The 19633-nt window shown below is 43.9% G+C and overlaps 2 protein-coding genes across 3 annotated transcripts in view; one reads left to right on the plus strand and one right to left on the minus strand.

The window, feature by feature from the left end:
* Positions 1–10865: 10865 nt before the first annotated feature.
* Positions 10866–15250, minus strand: atp5f1d (ATP synthase F1 subunit delta). The gene is made up of 5 exons (XM_055861846.1): positions 15007–15250; positions 13906–14059; positions 13077–13165; positions 11516–11659; positions 10866–11000 (listed from the first exon to the last, which is right to left on the minus strand). Exons 1-4 carry the CDS (start codon positions 15121–15123, stop codon positions 11537–11539), a joined length of 483 nt encoding a protein of 160 aa, XP_055717821.1. The 5' UTR covers positions 15124–15250; the 3' UTR covers positions 10866–11000; positions 11516–11536.
* Positions 15251–16988: 1738 nt separating this feature from the next.
* Positions 16989–19633, plus strand: part of LOC129810881 (voltage-dependent calcium channel beta subunit-associated regulatory protein-like) — a 56962-nt gene continuing 54317 nt past the window's right edge. For both annotated transcript variants that reach the window (XM_055861847.1, XM_055861850.1), the window contains exon 1: positions 16989–17106. The gene's annotated coding sequence lies outside the window, so the exon portion shown is untranslated. The remainder of the gene's footprint in view (positions 17107–19633) is intronic.

Below are 19633 nucleotides of genomic sequence, written 5' to 3' on the forward strand. Positions count from 1 at the left end.
TCTCAAAACTTTTGGCCATGACTGTACATGTATAGTCTCTCACTAGTGAGCTTAACTTTGAACCACAAACCTGGTAGTCTCTTTTTATTGGATAGGACCCCAAGGCATTATAGATAAAGGCCAAACATTTCACAAATCAGGCTCACATTTACTACATACAACTTACAGTATGGCTATGCAGTTACAGAATATCCTGACACATTGTTTTTCCAACTTCCAACTGCCATTGCACAACATTTGATGTATCATCACACAGTTTCTTGGTCAACACATTCCAAACTGGCAGTTATAGCCGGATAAATGTACATTGTGTACAGTGCAAGTAATCCAAGGGACCATTCGTAAATTATTGGTCAATCAAAAGTTCAGTCATTTGACTATCTCTTACACCTGAAACAATGTCTATAGACAGGGTTGAGTCAAACAGGAAGATATGGGTGCAGCTATAAGCCAGGCCCTCCAGGCTGTATTGTCAACTATGGCTAACTCCTATTCACACTATTCACAACAATGATACATCAACTGCCTCATCATCAATGACTAAGACCTCTGACTGAAATTTAAACTGTTTCATACAGTATGTACTGTACTGCTGCTACTTTGCTGTATCATTGGACAAACATCAGGAAATGACTCATAAAGCTGGCAACCAGGCTGGTAAGAGAGGCTTTTAAAAAAAATCATTTTTGTTAACCAAACAGTTGTATCGATCAGATCCTGTCTTTAGCCAGAATCGTTTCTCATTGTTTCTCATAATTTCTCATTGTTTTAGAATCGTTTCTCATTCTCATTTCAAAACACATCCCAGTTCGTGAGGCGGATAATCGGACACCTCGACTGACTCCTCAGTGGGACCTCACCCCTCCATCCCAATGTCCTGGCAGCCACTTACAGAGCACAGCCGGATCTAAATGGTGTAAACTTAACACCCCCACAAAGTGGACCTGATAATTGCAGCCTTTTATGGTGTTGTCACATTGAAAGGCCCCACAATAAGACTCACCCTGGAACTCGCCTCAATGTGCTAAATAAGCGAATTAAATCAACCCACCAGACAGAAGCCAAGCACGATAAGAACCTTTATAGCGGTGAAGTTTGTCACGCCGGGAGGGTGTTAACTCAATTTGTTTGTTTGGCAGCTAGAGGCAGTGTATGAGAGGGACAAAGCGTGGACTGGAAAAGGTTAAACGTGACTTCATGGACTCAGAATGGTAGGGAAGTGCCCGGCAGAGCAGAACGGGATAGCTTGGCACTGAGGAATGAACTTCTTGGACATGACTAATTTCTTCTGGAAAATCTTAGACTGCCCTTATGAATATGAATACCATCAGTTGTACATCTGTCCAGATGTCAGTGACATAATAAAGGCTGTCATGTTCCTGGTGTGTTTTCAAAAGGAACAAAGCAATGATACTGTGTACTGTGCACAATGATCAGTACCAGATGCAGCCATTTCCTTTCTCGGTCCAAACAAGTTGAGAAACCACCCACTCACTCTCCTCCCACACACGTATGAACACAACCACACCCACATGCCAGGACTCTGCAGAATCCCTTGGCCACTAATCCCTGTGTATCCTGGGCTTAATGCTGGATGACGAGCTGGTCTAATCTAATCAGCACTGAACTGGCAAACCCCCTCTACCACCTTTTTCTTCATGCGGTCTCTTTATTTATCTTTTTCTCTCTCTCTTCCTCTGACTCTCGCTCTCTCTTCACCATCTCTATCCCTATCTCCCTGTTTCTTCCTCTCTCGGTTCTCTAATCATTGACACAAAAGGTCATTATCAGTCAGAGAGCCTGATTTCATTTCTGATGTCAGCAGAGTAGCAATCACTGGCTGCGGCCTTCTCCCTATTGCACGCTTAAAATAGCACTATCATCACTGGTGACGTCATTCATTCACCTCTCCTACTGGCTCAGCCCCGGCTGTTTTTCTCTCTCCCTCTGCCAGCTCCTCTTTCTCTCGCTCTGATAACAGCATAGTGTGGGCTGTAAATCTATAGCTGAGGGTTCATTGTACTCTAGACTGAAGTCAGGTGTTCCAAGAATTGTCACGAGCAGGACAAATAGATGCAAATCAAATGTAGCTATCTTCCCCATCCCTTGACTTCCCCAGTTGGTTACAACTACATTGCACAAACTGATGACTGAAATGATCTCAATCCGTCATTTCTTAGAAGGCATGTTTTTATACCAATCTCCATCTGCAGTTAAAGCATTATTCTGGATAGATTACATTACATCAATCAGTAGTGAGTCAGAGCAGCAACTTCAAACTGACCGTCTCCTCTACAGTATATCTACAGAAGTATATGACTAATGTAGGAGAGACTTGAGAGATCAAAGGAGACACTTGAGTTCAAAAGCAGCCAACTGAAAAAGAATTTGATCACCTCATGGCTCTCAAATGTGTGGGGGAAAAACACATTTTTTATCTTTTTATTTCAAGGATTGTATTATTCTGGGAATAATTTAGATCACCAGATCTGAAGTTGCACAATATCCTCACATTGTCTATTATAGTCTAGAAAAACACCCTGGGTAATAATACTTCAGACTAAGCATAGCAGTGTCAGAGAAAGGCCCAAATTTTTTTTGAAGACTCCAGTCATCCAAGTCATAGACTGTTCTCTCTGCTACCGCACAGCAAGCGGTACCAGAGCGCCAAGTCTGGGTCCAAAAGGCTCCTTAATATCTTCTACCACCAAGCCATAAGACTCCTGAATAATTAATCAAATGGCCACCCAGACTATTTATATTGAGCCCCCCCCATTTCTTTTTACACTGCTGCTACTCGCTGTTCATTATCTATGCATAGTCACTTCACCCCTACCTACACGTGCAAATTACCTCGACTAACCTGTACCCCCACACATTGACTCAGAACCAGTACCCCCTGTATATAGCCTTGTTATTGTTATTTTATTGTGTTACTTTTAATTTAAAATGTTTACTTTAGTTTATTTAGGAAATATTTTCTCAACCCTATTTCTTGAACTGCGTTGTTGGTTAAGGTTAAGGGCTTTCGGTAAGGTTGTATTGTTGTATTTGGCGCATGTGACAAATAAAATTTGATTTGATCTAAGATCGCTATCTGGCTATGTTTAGTCATGTTGAATATTGTTTCTGTTGACGTTACTCGATACAGCCAGTCAGCCAACTATAACTTCACAGTTAATTAGTCAGATGTGTCTATTTTTACTGTCCAGTTGATGTACCAGGCATTAACTGCTTGTTAAGGATGTGTTTATCGTGCACGGCAAAGTTTAGCTAAATCAATTATTTAAAAAAATACTTGGTAGGGGGGGGTCAGACCCCTATTAATGACCCCTGGACAATGTAGAATACTCCTGGCCTCACAGTATTCTTAATAGATGCAAAGCTTCCACCAGAGAGATAAGTACACCACTTCACTTTAAACATCTCCAGTCTCAGTCCCTTTCCGAACATTTCGGGAAAATCCCTGAGATTCTAGTTGGAGGGAGTCCTGGACTGACCACTGTGCTTTTGGAAATGCACATGACGCACAGATCAATGACGGCATTCTGGGGATTCCTGATCACCCTGGCCGTGGCTAAACACACACACAACCACTACAATACAATGTCGTCTAACAAACAGATAGCTACAATGGTTATGGTCAGATTGAACCATAGCAGTCCCTATAGCCCTGTTTGGTCTGGCAACTTAGGTCACTAGGGCACAGGCCATAATATGCAGGGATTAGCAGTGAACGTCGTCATCAAGACCATGAAGAGGGTGGAAAATCCAAAGTGGGCTGACGTAGGGAGGAGAATCAGGGAGGACGGTGACGCAGGAGCCAGGATGGATATCAGTGGGAATCCTCTATGGAACATTACCCCTCTAGACAGGGATAGTCATGGCCTATATTAATCTACAGGTGTCTATCTATGGGGAGTTCTGCAGTTTAAAGGGGTTCACTGTTATATCAATTCAGACAGTGCCAAACCTGTCATTGTTGTTTTTGTCATCGAGTCCCCCAAAGTGTCACTGGCCAATCAACACGGTGAGTCCGAGGGGACAACTGTGATAACTGCATTCCTCTTGTCCCTTAGCGCTGGGCCACAGCCATCTGACAGAATTTGATCAATGGGCCTGGCCTCCGAAGCAGACATTGGTGCCAGCTCCACTGTCCCCCAGACTGGAAGGTGTCAGGGGGTGATTGCGTGCAGGCATGAGGAGGACAGCTCTGAAATCTGGGCCCTGCCAGAGCTGATCTAAGCGTGTTAAAGGAGTTATGCCTGCCTGCCTTTGTTGTCCTCGGTGGAAACTAGCTCAATGGCATATTTTCCAAGTGCTTCAGAGGAGAGTCATGTGATTAGGAAACCACTGAGCACTCAGTCACACAGGGAGAGAAGAGGGACAGTTAGCTAACCAAAAGGAGGGGAGGATAGGGGGAGGGGTGGTGTGAGTCACTTTGACAGACCTTGCAGTGCGGGCACATTCTAAATGAATGTCCTCTGAACTTCAATGCTTGTCAAAAGTTTCCAAACAACTCAAAAGGCAGAAAAAAAGAAAGGAGATACTCACGAAGGTGTTCCTCTACTTTCCATTCTGAAACCTTTGACTCTATTCCTCCAATAACAGGTCCTTACACTCATATAACCACATTATACTTATCTGGACATACCAGGCTATTAGAAGTACACTGACATGTCTGAGACAACACTTGACCCTCTTAAGAGTTCTAGTTGTCTGTGTGTATATGTGTGTGTGTCACCGTTGTGTGTGTAAAACAAACACATTCCTTTGTGGTGCTCTGTGTTATGGCAAGAGAGAGATCAACCAGAACAGGAGAATGTGTGTTCACAAGTCTTCTTTAAATTCCCATCGGGCAGGAAAACAAAGACCATCCCATCCCAGATCCCTCTGATGGACATCTCACAGGAAAGTTCCACAGCCAAAACACAACTAACTCAAAAGATGGTGCCAACCAAAAGGCCCTAGCCCCTTGTTTGGTAAGAGCAAAGGGAATGACTTGGCCAGGATCTACATGCTAGCACTGTCACCCACAACTGTCACCAGAAGAGGCCCTCCCATCCGTCCGGCCCGCCATGCAGTATTATTGTAGCAACATGCTGTGAATGACATGTAGAATTGACTGTAAGTGACCACAGGATGATATAAAAAGGTCACGAGGACATACAAAAATATGAAAGTGTTCGCTCATCTCAAAAACCCCTCTCTCTCCCAACATAGTTAATGGCCAAAGGAACATGAATGGCTTGGCAAATGAACACTTATGATCTTTTCAGCACTGCTGCAAGGTTACTTTCTACCAGACTATCTGACTCAATCTAAATGTACAGCACATAGGCCTTCTGAAAGAACATGCTTGCCTCGATGAGCTCTCCCCCAATTACCTAGTGAATCACACAACAGTGTTAGAAAGTGGAGGGGGTCAACGCATTTACAGACCCCTGTGCCCACAGCCTCACCCTGGCACTCCACTCATCTCTCCCCCGTCTCCCCCTCTGTCCTACCCTACTGTTGGAATGCCAGTGCCACAAACATCATTGTTAGCAGCCCCAGGGAGAGCCAGGGATATTTTACACATTGATCCCAGCCAAGGCAGTCACGACTAGCCCCACCATTTTGTTTTGAACAACCTCAGGCGGAGAGGGGAAGAAACAGATGTCTTTGAATTGGAACACTCTAGCAGTGTCTGTAAAATCAAGGTGTGAGGAAGATGTTTTTTATGCTGGCATGAACGCACAACTGAATGAGGATCAAAGGTGTGAAAAATGTAAGGATTTCCTTGAAGAAAGCCCAAGGCGATGACTCAGAGCTCATTGCATGCAAACATGCAGCACATTTCAGACATAAAATGCGCCCCATCTCGGCTCTCTCTAGGAAGGGGACAGGCAGCTTTAAACAGCACAGAACAAAGGAAGGCTGGGGTGCACTGTGTGTGTTCACATGGTTTTAGATACAGATAATAAACCATAGCAAAAACTCTAAAATGCTCTCTTTCAGGAATACACACACACAAACACACACACACACTTTTGGACCCAGACTTGGCGCTCCGGTACCGCTTGCTGTGCGGTAGCAGAGAGAACAGTCTATGACTTGGGTGACTAGAGCCTCTGACAATATTATGGGCATTCATCTGACACCGCCTAGTATATAGGTCCTGGATTGCAGAAAGCTTGGCCCCAGTGATGTACTGGGCTGTACGCACTACCCTCTGTAGCGCCTTACGGTCAGATGCCGAGCAGTTGCCATGCCAGGCCGTGATGCAACCGGTCAGATGCTCTCGATGGTGCAGCTGTAGAACTTTTTGAGGATCTGGGGAAACATGCCAAATCTTTTCAGTCTCCTGAGGGGGAAAAGGTTTTGTTGTGCCCTCTTCACAACTGTCTTGGTGTGTTTGGACCACGATAGATCGTTGGTGATGTGTACACCAAGGAACTTGAAACTGTCGACCCGCTCCACTACAGCCCTGTTGGTGTTAATGGGGGCCTGTTCGGCCCGCCTTTTCCTGTAGTCCACGATCAGGTCCTTAGTCTTGTTCACATTGAGGGAGAAGTTGTTGTCCTGGTACCACACTGCAAGTTCCCTGAACTACTCCTAATAGGCTGTCTCATCGTTGTCGGTGATCAGGCCTACCACTGTTGTGTCGTCAGCAAACTTAATGATGGTGTTGGAGTCGTATTTGGCCACACAGTTGTGGGTGAACAGGGAGTACAGGAGTGGACTAAGTACACACCCCTGAGGGGCCCCAGTGTTGAGGATCAGCGTGGCAGACATGTTATTGCCTACCCTTTCCATCTGGGGGGCGGCCCATCAGGAAGTCCAGGATCCAGTTGCAGAGGGAGGTGTTTAGTCCCAGGGTTTTTAGCTTAGTGATGAGCTTCGTGGGCACTATGGTGTTGAACGCTGAGCTGTAGTCAATGAACAGCATTCTCACATAGGTGTTCCTTTTGTCCAGGTGGGAAAGGGCAGTATGGAGTGTGATTGAGATTGCGTCAGCTGTGGATCTGTTGGGGCGGTATGCAAATTGGAGTGGGTCTAGGGTATCCGGGAGAATGCTGTTGATGTGAGCCATAACCAGCCTTTCAAAGCACTTCATGGCTCCCGATGTGAGTGCTTCGGGCGGTAATCATTTAGGCAGGTTACCTTCGCTTCCTTGGGCACAGGGACTATGGTGGTCTGCTTGAAACATGTAGGTATTACAGACTCGGTCAGGGAGAGGTTGAAAATGTTAGTGAAGACACTTGCCAGTTGGTCCGGGCATGCTTTGAGTACACGTCCTGGTAATCCATCTGGCCCCGGAGCTTTGTGAATGTTGACCTGTTTAAAGGTCTTGCTCACATCGGCTACCGAGAGCTTTATCACACAGCCATCCAGAACAGCTGGTGCTCTCATGCATGCTTCAGTGTTGATTGCCTTGAAGCGAGCATAAAAGGCATTTAGCTCGTCTGCTAGCCTCGCGTCACTGGGCAGCTCGCGTCTGGGTTTCCCTTTGTAGTCCGTAATAGTTTTCAAGCCCTGACACATCAGAAGAGCGTCAGAGCCGGTGTAGTAGGATTCCATCTTAATCCTGTATTGACGCTTTGCTTGTTTGATGGTTCGTCTGAGGGCATAGCGGGATTTCGTATAGGTGTCCGGATTAGTGTCCCGCTCCTTGAAAGCGGCAGCTCTAGTCTTTAGCTTGATGCGGATGTTGCCTGTAATCAATGGCTTCTGGTTGGGGTATGTACGTACGGTCACCGTGGGGACGACGTCGTCGATGCACTTATTGATGAAGCCGATGACTGAGGTGTTATACTCCTCAATGCCATTGGATTAATCCCGGAACATATTCCAGTCTGTGTTAGCAAAACAGTCCTGTAGCGTAGTATCCGCGTCATCTGACCACTTCTGTATTGAGCGAGTGACTGGTAATTCCTGCTTTAGTTTTTGCTTATAACCAGGAATCAGCTGGATAGAGGATATAATTATGGTCAGATTTGCCAAATGGAGCACAGGGAGATGCATCTCTCTGTGTGGAGTGAAGACCATTTGCTCCTAGCCACAAAGCTAATTACCTCAAGCCAGCAGCAGGATGTTTGTTGCGGATTGGCGACTTTCTCCGAAATGCCCCAAACTCCTATTTGTGGAAACGTTACCTAGCTGGTCCCCTGGCTGGCTGTTTGTGAGAAGAAGAGAAGTGGGTCAGTGGCGTGGGCGCCAGAGTCAGGCCCCAACTCCCACTCCCAGCCTGGATGCAGTATCTGACAGCTGACTGAGAGTCTGCAGGCCCCCTCTTTACACAGAACCACCAAAAGGTCAGGTACTTCAATCAGTTTAGCCCTCTGCTGCCTCAGTGCACAGCCAAGCTTGACTTTGCCCCAGGCTGTACAGGTGTCTGCTAGCTTTAGTACACACTACACAGACAAACAACCTGGATTGAATTCTATTGTTTTGTGTGTGTCTGAATACCGATCTAATTGGTGGTTGATGATTTCGCTGTTGGTGACATGTGTGTAATTCAGATATACTTTAGCAACTATCCTCAAGACATTTTATTTAACATACCTTTTTGATTTCCCAACCCTCTAATTTTACAAATGCTCGAAGGCCTTTCATTTCCTCTCACACAGCACGCTCCCAATACCATCTCAAAAAAGACCACCTGCCACAAGCAAAACACTTTCACCACTGATACTTAAATCTTCTCCAAATTACACACTTCTAAAATGTACTTATTCATTTGTTATATAATTACACAGGTTATATTATTTTGCATAATGAGCTACCTTCCTACAGTGAAGGGCTGGTATTAATATTAATAACAAGATGGATTTGTCAGGTAGACCACTGATAGAGTGACGGAGGCCACAAAGGATACAAAAAAAAAAAAATCACTGGGAACTGTACATGAATATGTACATTGAGCCTTACAACTACATTGGAATAAAGGCAATGGATAGGTGTAACAAACAAGTATCCAGTGAGAGCCCTTTATACTGAAGACACTTGTGAGATGTTTTAGGGGTGAAGTTAATAGATACGTAAAAATGAATGGGGACAGACTAGTAAACAAATGGTAGCGTAGATATCTGACCAAATGACGCAAGATTTTAGTTCTGGGTTAACCGCGATAAGAAACTATCTTTCAGCGTAGACTCTAATAGCAGTTGAGTAAGACTGGTGCAGCAGAGGGGGACTGATTAGTGGTCAGAAAGCATTTAACCAGCCTATGGAGTCATGTTGTGACATGGTTGAGCCATTCAAGTGCTCAATAGGAACACAGTGTCCCTGTTCTCTGCCTTCACTTGATTCAGTTACAGCTTCCTCAGGGATCTCATTCTAATGCCACAGGACAAGCCCCAAAATGGCCTCCCCTTCCCTGTCATTTGTACACTAACTGCAATTCCCGAAAGTGGCATCCCCCTCTAGATGACTTCTCAATCCACAGCGTCACCAACTGGAGTCACTGCTTAGAAACTAGTAAGTAGATATTGTCAATTGATCACAACCCATTGTTTGGATCTCACGCCCAGTATGCGAGTAAGCCTGCGCAGTTTGATTTACAAACACCTCACATGCTGACGAAGCGCATGGACATTTTCTGCTTCAGCTTTCTATAAAAGGGGTGTTTTAAGGGGACTAAACTGGATCAATATCAGGTTTCTACATACTGATAATAAATCTTGAATAAACATGTCTGACAGGATTGTTTCATCTCCTTCCGGGTCCTGGCCTGTTCAGAGCGGTTCTGCCTTCAGGCCCAGGGGCTGTGCAGCTGGAACAAGACTCGGTGAGAGAGTGACAGATTGGGAAGGAGACAGGATGTGGAGGCTTTTTAAATATCCCATGTTAATGGAAACTGGAGTTTCCACTATTGTGAATCACATGACGTTGTCCGCTTCATAACACTTAGCATGGAATAACCTAATAAAGTGTCATGTTCCTGCTTCTGCCTGCAGAAACTGATCCACATTTTCCACTGTCTAGTCTATGGATATACAGTGTGCTGGTCAAAGGCAGAGTAAGGAGTTTGCTGACAAGGTAGGAACCTCAAGAGGTGACAAGCCAGCACCTCATTAAATACCAATTTTAATGAGCAGGCTTTAAAAACAATTGACAGTTCCATCATGGGTCCAAATGTGGTTATGACAGAGTTAATGTCAAAAAAAGGTGCTAGGGGCCAGTCTTTCAACAGAAGCTTGCTCACTAGTAAAATGGGCCTGGCTAGAGTTGTGACATTCAGAAAACCGGTCGTGGTTGGAACTCTGAAAGCATCCAGTCCACACATGATTAGAACTCTGGAGCGCTCACATTAACATGAACCCAGAGGCATTTTCTTCAATGCCACTGCATTCGGTTTCAAACGGGCAACTTTCCTGGCAGCACCACATTGACTCACAGTATAAACATGCTCACGCCTAGGGATAAAGAGGGAGTAATGGAGACCTTTAAAAGCAGCCACCCCCCCGGGTCATTGAGTAACACCTAAGCGAACCACCTGACAAAATGTCCAACAACAAAATTAGCATGCAGACAGAATTCAATATTGGACAAAAATATCATTCAGTGCCTTTAATCATAAGGCGTGATAAATCACAACATAGCTGAACCAAAATGTGATTATAATAGCTACCCTTGGTTGAAGTGGTAGTCTCACCACAAAGGGACAGACTTGCTGTGACTGGCCTACCATGGTTTATGTGGTAACACTGCCACCAAGTGGCAGAAATGAGAACAGCAACAAGCTCCATAGGAACACATTGTACACAGAATGTTCGTTCACTTTCCCCTTATAATAATGGGCTCACAATGCCACTCACTGAATCCGACATAAGAGGGACATAAAGACAAAAAATGACTGACAACAAAAAATTACTGACAGGTAAATCCAAATTAATTTATTGGTAATTTCATTCCACTGTACAAAGCAAGCATGAGATCTTGCAGTTACTGACTTGACGGGGCAGGGAAACAAACAAAGTTGGAGAATTTTCATTTCTGTTATACCAACACGACATCTAGAACAAAGGAGAAAATATGATTTGGGTAAGTACGCAGGCTTTAAACAAATAAACAACAAGTAATCTAGAAATAACATTGAGTGTGCTAAAGACCCTGTTTGAATGCTACCTCTGGATGGACACTTGCCAAGATAATCAGCCATCAAGTCGTTGTGATCCCCCTGGTGGGTGGATCAATGCATATGTCAATCATTTGTTGCTAGCCAATATCAAAGCTTGCCAGCAAGAGCTGCCCTCCCGATTGGCTGTTGCGCTAGTCGCCGACCTTTAAGTCGCTGTGTCTCCCTTCAGGTCTCCTCCTTTCATTAAAAATGACCGGTCGCTGGGAGCTAGGTGGTGGATTATCTCGGCAAGTGTGAACAGCAGGTAATACTTTAGAAATACGCATCAGTGATAGCATCAAGGACTAAATGATCATGGGTGGGATGCATTTTAAAAGGTACTTCAACAAGGTCTAGGATGCAAGACTCATATACTCTTTACCACCACAAAGATATGTCTGCAGCACTTACCACAGAGACCAGTCCCACGGCCTACTCCAGGGCTTTGACGATAGCCTCGTTGGCATCTATGTTGATCTGGACCTCAGCCCTGGCAGCCTCGTCAGATGCTGATGCCATCTCAGACTGGGCCTTCTCCAGGTTGGCCTTGGCAGCCTAAGAGAGGCGTCAGATACACGTCAATACATTAACAGTTTCTGCATATGTATACTATGATGCAATGTGTTAGATATCATGCACACTAAATATGCTAGCACAGTACTAACATTATCTTTATATTTCTCACATTTTACTGAATAACCAATTGAGGCAAATAATTTTTTAGACATGGGTCAGAGCTCGGCAGCCAGACCAGTGTAAGCATTGTCAGGGGAAACACTTCATCAACTCAGCGATGCTCCAGCTACAGAAACCTATACAGTTATGGCTCATTGGGGCAATAACATAATGGGGGCATAGCCTATGTCGCTTTATGATTCTTCCAGGCAGACACATGAACTCAATCCAATATACCAGTTTATGTTAAAAGCAGGTCAGGGAGCATATCTGGGAAGAGAGAGACTAGCATAGCAAATTCACGTTGCCTCTTTCCTGTGAAAGGCCCATTTGTCACAGTAGTGTTTACAGCGTAGAAATGCCAAACATTAGTTAAAGGTCTCCCAGCGGGGACTTGACACATCTGTTATAACTCAACAGTGACTGACCTTTCCTGCCTTATTAACAGCAGGGCCTCCTGTGCATTTTTATCTCACAGAGGGGGGGGGGGGAATCATCTATTTCTATGGAGTCAAGTTGACAGTGTGTGCCCTCCTTGAGCAGGGTCAAAGAGAGAACGAGCACCTCTATGATAAACGTGTGTAATTGGCTGATGTGGCTCTGAATGAACAACATGGCCTTGGGGACATTTCATACACACTGACATGTTTTGACTGACATTTGGGCCAATGCTGTGCAATACACTAATGTTGAGGATGGGATTTGGACATTTCATGGAAGGTTTACTTCATAGCTTTACAAAGTTCTGACTGAGGAGAGCTGTACACAGTTATCGTCTTTATAAAGGGCACTGGGATTGGTAAAGGGCTCCTGTTGGGTTTCAATCAATCAATGACTGACTGGCTCTGCATGGGCTGAATGAGCCTGCCAATCACACCTCTCTAGCCTGGCTTTCCCAATCACGTGAGTCTTCCTGTAAGCCTAATCTAGAGAATGGCTTAAAACTAATGTCGAGGATGGGCACTTCTTAAATTGGGTAGGAATCCATTTAAGGCTAGGCAAACATTTTATTTCTGAGGGACAGTCATTAATGAGCATGACCCAGAATACTTGTTCCACAATTGAAGCATGCGAAAACAGAGGTCATCCCTACGCCAGTCTTCCAGACCAGCTCTAACACACCTGGTAAAACGAATCACGCTCCAACTAGCTACTATGATTATCCTAGTTGATAACTAAAGTCAGGGTGTGTTGATGGCACAAGCCTGCTAAACCTGTGGTTCTCAAGGACCAGAGTTCCCCACCCATTACCATAGAAATACTACTACATCGGTCTATAGGAGTTGGTGTTACTTACAGCCACATCCAGCTGGTCCAAGGGGAAGGCCTCCTCAGCCAGCAGCTGCACTGAGGAGTCTGCGTTCACTGTGATTGACCCGCTGCTCACTGCAAAACATACACAGCATCTGTGAATATACATACCAACCTGTTCCACCCAGCCATCATACCACCCAGCAGTAGGACTACACCATTGAAGTTAATTAAATGCACTGACTGCACCAGCAAGCCTCTCTTAAAGTTCAGTGCAGCCACAGATACAAATGTGCCATTTTGTTTTAGTTGATTTCAAAATCATGGAAGTAGCCTACAATTTGAAAGTGTTACACTAAAAAGTGAGCTCTCTCAGTCTAGGACACAGTCATCATTATCCCCACAAATCGAGACAGGCCTGACCCCTGCTGGATAGTCCATATTAGTGGCCAGATATTGATATGGAACTGACCCTTGCAATCATGCTTCTATTAATAGGAATTTCAACATTGAAAGCATGTGCAAGTATTGTCCCCATTTGGTACATTAAGTTAATTCACTTTGAAATGATTGCTTTTAGTAACCAGAGTTTAGTATCGAGATAATACAGCAGCAGTGAAAATACATTGGTCAGACACTGTCCTACCATTTCATAAAGGATTATTACAAAGTGGTATTTTCACAATGTTGCTACACCTATCCAACTCCAACCATTTTAGATGTAGCCTAGGCAAGGAGCTAGAGATTAGGGGAAAAGGAGTAGGGTTTGATTTGGGAGTGGGCAATTCTGAACCATGATCCCCTCTCACATCATGTACGACAGAGGTCATGAGACCCACCCACTATTCCATCTACATGATCAAGCCACATCTTACCAAAGAATTTAGCTGCGGAGCCGTCATCGTTGAACACTGTGACCACGCCAGGCCTGAGGACCTGCAGCGTGGGGACGTGGGCAGGGAGGATACCAAAAGCACCAGTCAGTGTGGGCACATCAACCTGTTTCACACTGGCCTCCTTGAAGTACACCTGGGAGGAGAAGGAGAAACATAAGCAGACATTACTGTACTTGACTATTATTGCCTTTCAGATGAGAATTGAAGTGGGATGTTTCAATATTATGTGGAAATATACACAATCTGTGCATGCAGTACTAGATTGTTGTTTCTAATGAATGAAGTCTATGCATATTTACTGAGGTGTTATGTTACTCCATTTTGAGGTCCTGGTGCATTCCAGATAGTTATGATGTTAATATGCCATTACTGCCTGACAGAGGTTAAATAGCAAGTGCATACTTCTCTCTTCAATTCATCTTTAATGTTGGCTGTTGAGTTATGTAGTTAGCGAGGTATGACATTGTGTATCCAACTAGCAAGCAAATAGCGTACTGTCAGACGCAATCAGTATTAGTGATATCTAATAACTAGTTAGCTGAAGTGTAAGGTTAAATTATACATAGCTTGCAGAATAGCTATATGGGTGCCTAAAATGGTGCAGTCCGCACACGACTAAATACTTAGCCAACGAGTTATAATTCAGAAAGTACTACTAACAATTGAATAGTATTCCTTTTCTATTCTCAAGGTGACATAATAACAGAAACTGCAAGGCCCTGTGACCAAACATTTTGGTAGCTAACGTTAGCTAGCTAAAGTAGTTAACTCACGGTTAACAATTGCAAGCTAGCAAGTGCCAACACTGACAGTAGGAATGTCAAACTGACAAGCTTTGTAGGCTTGGTTGGAATATCCATGCTCGACCGTCCCTTTTTACAACTATGTGCACCACAGACTGGTGACAAGTTCAAGCTAACTAACCACACCTAAGCATATAGGTAATGTTGGTCATATTTACATGAATAACTAGCAAAATGCATAAGGTTTTCATAATGTATATTAAAATGAGAAGGAGCTATCTAGACAACTTACTACGTTAGTAGGCCCAAAAGCCTTGCCAACCCCGGGTTCGCTTACCTGAGTTGGCGACGCAAATGTGAAGGACATCTGGGAAGCGCCTGAGGGTGCATCGGCATAACATCTTGCGTGCCTCAATACAGGAATAAAGCGACGGAGAAACCTTGCTGCCATCATTTTCGTGGAATAAATCTAATTCAGGTTCAACCCGAAGCGAAAGGATCCCCTAGCCCTTGTGTGAAGTCAGTCAAACAGTGTGCGCCTGATAGGACAAGGACGTTGGTAGCCTACCCACAATTCCTTATGAGTGCTCAAAGCATGAAGGGAAATGTAGTTATTTTCCAGCAGAGACGCATTCAATCCAAAGATTCAATGTTTCATCTGAAATCCGTGTGTCGTTCAGTGTGATCTTTAAAATTAAATAAGTCATATTTTGTGTATATTCTGCTATTGTAAATAACCAGAATAAGTATATGCTTATTTATGGTCGTGTGAAACATCTCATACTTTACTGCCAGAGTGTGGCGCTGTTAGAATGTAACAAATTATCAGCTGTTGTTTAGTGCTATCCTTAACACTCACCCTAACCTTAACCCAGCGTTTCCCAAACTCGGTCCTGGGGACCCCAGAACTTTAACAGAATGTGACTGGCAGAACGGCTGCAGCAGATATTTCAGATAGGTGGGAGTGAAGCCTAAGAGGGTTTTATAAATCAGCATCAACCACGTTGATGGGTCAGCCAACACCTGATGATCATTCAAGGATGAAAAGTCTAAACGGGATCCTTGGGACGTCAACCCACTGAAGTTGACATTTGTAAGGGTTAAGGCAGGGTTTCCCAAACTTTGCTGCACGTTTTGGTTTTTGCCCTAACATTACACAGCTGATTCAAAACTTGATGATTAGTGGATGATTATTTCCGCTGTGTAATGTTAGGGCAAAAACCAAAACGTGCACCAAATTTGGGAAACCCTGCCTTAACCCTTACAGATGTTCACTTCAGTGGGGTGACGTCCCAAGGATTCCGTTTAGACTTTTCATCCTTGATCGATCATCAGGTGTTGGCTGACCCATCAAGGTGATTGATGCTGATTTATAAAACCCTCTTAGGCTTCACTCCCCCCTATCTGAAATATCTACTGCAGCCGTCGTCCTTCACATACAACACTCGTTCTGCCAGTCACATTCTGTTAAAGGTCCCCAAAGCACACACATCCTTGGGTCGCTCGTCTTTTCAGTTCACTGCAGCAAGCATTCAAACTGGACAGCTTTACCTCAATCTCTTCAATCAACGACTCAAACATGGACACTTACTGACAGTTGTGGCTGCTTTGCGTGATGTATTGTTGTCTCTACCTCCTTGCCCTTTGTGATGTTGTCTGTACCCTGTTTTGTGCTGCTACCATGTTGTGTTTCTACCATGTTGTGTTATGTGTTGCTGCCATGCTATGTTGTCATCTTAGGTCTCTCTTTATGTAGTATTATGTTGTCGTGATGTGTGTTTTGTCCTATATTTCATTTTTTAATTTTTAATCCCAGGCCTCGCTCCTGCAGGAGGCCTTTTGGTAGGCCTTCATTGTAAATCATTTGTTTTTAACTGACTTGCCTTATTAAAGAAAATCAAAAGTTACATTGTGATAGCCTACTGATCTGTTTTACCAGATGTAAATAATATAGAGCTGCAAGCAGGCCTACCCACCATGGGTGCTCAAATGGCCTACATTAAAGTAGCCTACTACATAAGAATGTTCAGAACATAACCTTATCATCCAGAAGGCCTATTCACTTTTCATCTTGTCGATCTGTATATACCTCTAAAATGTAATTAATGAACCGATTCTTCATTCCAAACATAATATGAATTTAGGTGTACCTATTTTCATTATGTTCCACCGAAAGCCTATTCATAACGTCACCCCCAAATACTTTAATTGAAGGGAGGGATGCAGATGATCTTCAGCACTCGCCTCCGCCTGCTCGTCAATCACTTACGTCACGTGGTGCGTCTCTGACTGGTGGTGGGTGTGTCTTAAGCATAGGGTTTCATTCATAAATAGTTTTAGCTGTTAAAGCAACATTACAGTGTTCGGCGAAGGTTTGGCGCTATTGGCTTCTGCCTACTGTACGTCCCCATACATGGATCACCTGAATTGTAATTAGGTGAGTGGCATTTCAGTTTTTTTGCACATGCATGTTTGTGATGAACATCAACCCGTAGCTTATCGGTTACACATTGAATACCAGCCTAAGTCGATGATATTGCAGATAGTCCGTATAGACTGGATGGAAACAGTTGGCAGTGCAAGGAAAGCTGTTCTATAAGTATGTATTTGTGTAAATAGAAGGAAATGAATGTAATTGGAATAGTCGCTTCTAGAGCAGGCGCTCCTTAACACCCTTAACGAAATGGAAGAGCCTGTGGAATGAGGCACGCACCGATACGCGTTCTTCTAGAAGAGGCTATTATTTGGAGCGAGCGCTACACCTTTCTGTTGAGCACGGCAAATTCATCCCAACGTCTTGGACTGTACAAATGAAATAGCATGAGATGGATCCATACAGAGACAACCCATTAATTAAGATGTTATGTGCTTTTTATAGCAACAAAGGCAAACATTTTTAATTCAAAGTATTTTCGAAGGTCTATTGCCATGTTTATGAGGAATGCAGCGGAATCAAAGAGCAAGAAAAGGCTGTAATTGTTTTCCTACTGATTTACAGTAGCAGTCAACTGAACAGTCACCTTGCATAATGATGAATCATGTCTGATTATACATGTGACATCATTCAGACATCTGAAACTGTACCTGATGGGTGGCTTATTTGCATGCATGGTTTTACAGTAAGCTACTTAAATTACAGTAAACATTCCTAGGGTTTGCTTCACACTTTGAGAGTTACAGTAGTCTAATGCATCTTAATATGGGCAGGGGAAATTCTTAGGAGTCCTACAGTACCATGGAAATACAACATATACATTGACTGAGGCTTTCTTATTATCTTTATTGTATTATCTATAAAAGCCAGCTTGAGTGACGTTACAGTTCAGGTTTTTCTTGCTTGTGCGATTATGTCTTGTGGGTTTCATCAGAGGCGTCATGCCCATAGGGGGCACAGGGACATGTGACATGTCCCCCCCCAACTAACAAGTTTAGGAAGTTGCTTTTAGATAGCCCAGATATGTCCCCAACCTCATAACTAATTAACAAGAAGCCATTTCTGTCTATCAATCAAATTCGAGTAGATGGCTTGTCTAACTACAGGTAACTGCCAAAATAAAGGAAATACTAACAAAGTGTCTTACATTTTAGTAGACACTTATCTAGAACATTTAGTGCCTAGTGTGATGCTCAAGGGCACAGTGACAAATTTCTACCCTAGTTGGCTCAGGGATTTGAACTAGCAACCTTTCAGTTACTGTCCCAACACTCAACCTCTCAGCTACCTGCTGCCCAGGTAGCCAGATCAGCTTCAATGCACCTTGGCATTGGTTCTACAAGTGTCTGAAATGCTATTGGAGGGATGCAACGCCATTCTTCTGGGAGAAATTCATTTGTTTTGTATGGTTGTGGTGAAAAACGCTGTCTCAAGTGCAGATCCAGAAGCTTTTTGTGCCCCTTCAATTTTTGGGGTGCATGATGCCCCTGGCTTTCATAACCACATCTTTACAATAATGATGAGACCGGAATCAGTTAAACCATTTATCTAGAAAGTACTCATTACAACACATGATGTGCTGTGTCTAGAACTACAGTAAGTATGGAGGTGCAAATGGCACAACCCTAATACACAACACCTCCCCTCCTACATTAACTGTTGAGAGGGTCTGTTTTACAAGATCAAGCATCTAGGTACCCACCAATCTCTCATAGCAGTCAACCTGACTCAACAACCATGTCTTTGGACTGGGGCGATGATATAGGTGTGAACATCTCCAGTCCAAAATTAAATCTGGAATTGGCTTCCTATTTCGCAACAAAGCCTCCTTCACTCACGCCGCCAAACATGCCCTCGTAAAACTGACTATCCTACCGATCCTCGACTTCGGCGACGTCATTTACAAAATAGCTTCCAGTACTCTACTCGGCAATCTGGATGCAGTCTATCACAGTGCCATCCGTTTTGTCACCAAAGCCCCTTATACCACCCACCACTGCAACCTGTATGCTCTAGTCGGCTGGCCCTCGCTACATATTCGTCGCCAGACCCACTGGCTCCAGGTCATCTATAAGTCTATGCTAGGTAAATCTCCGCCTTATCTCAGCTCACTGGTCACGATAACACCCACCCATAGCACGCGCTCCAGCAGGTATATCGCACTGGTCATCCCTAAAGCCAACACCTCATTTGGCCGCCTTTACTTCCAGTTCTCTGTTGCCAATGACTGGAACGAATTGCAAATATCGCTGAAGCTGGAGACATATTTCCCTCACTAACTTTAAACATCAGCTAACCGATCGCTGCAGCTGTACAAAGCCCATCTGTAATTATCCCACCCAATCTACCTACCTCATCCCGATATTGTTTTTATTTACTTTTCTGCTCTTTTGCACACCAGTATTTCTACTTGCACATCACCATCTGCTCATCTATCACTCCAGTGTTAATTTGCTAAATTGTAATTACTTCGCTACTATGGCCTATTTTTTTATTTTTTATTTCACCTTTATTTAACCAGGTAGGCTAG

This window comes from Salvelinus fontinalis, chromosome 14 (assembly GCF_029448725.1).
Source record: "Salvelinus fontinalis isolate EN_2023a chromosome 14, ASM2944872v1, whole genome shotgun sequence".
NCBI lineage: Eukaryota > Metazoa > Chordata > Actinopteri > Salmoniformes > Salmonidae > Salvelinus > Salvelinus fontinalis.

What these genes read in the sequence shown, in the direction of transcription:
- atp5f1d (XM_055861846.1), bottom strand. Translation starts at nt 15,123, where the DNA reads ATGATGGCAGCAAGGTTTCTCCGTCGCTTTATTCCTGTATTGAGGCAC. An exon ending in CTCCGCAGCTAAATTCTTTG is followed by an intron (nt 13,166 to 13,905) that starts GTAAGATGTGGC and finishes TATGTTTTGCAG; the next exon opens with TGAGCAGCGGGTCAATCACA. An exon ending in TGGACCAGCTGGATGTGGCT is followed by an intron (nt 11,660 to 13,076) that starts GTAAGTAACACC and finishes CGCCTCTCTTAG; the next exon opens with GCTGCCAAGGCCAACCTGGA.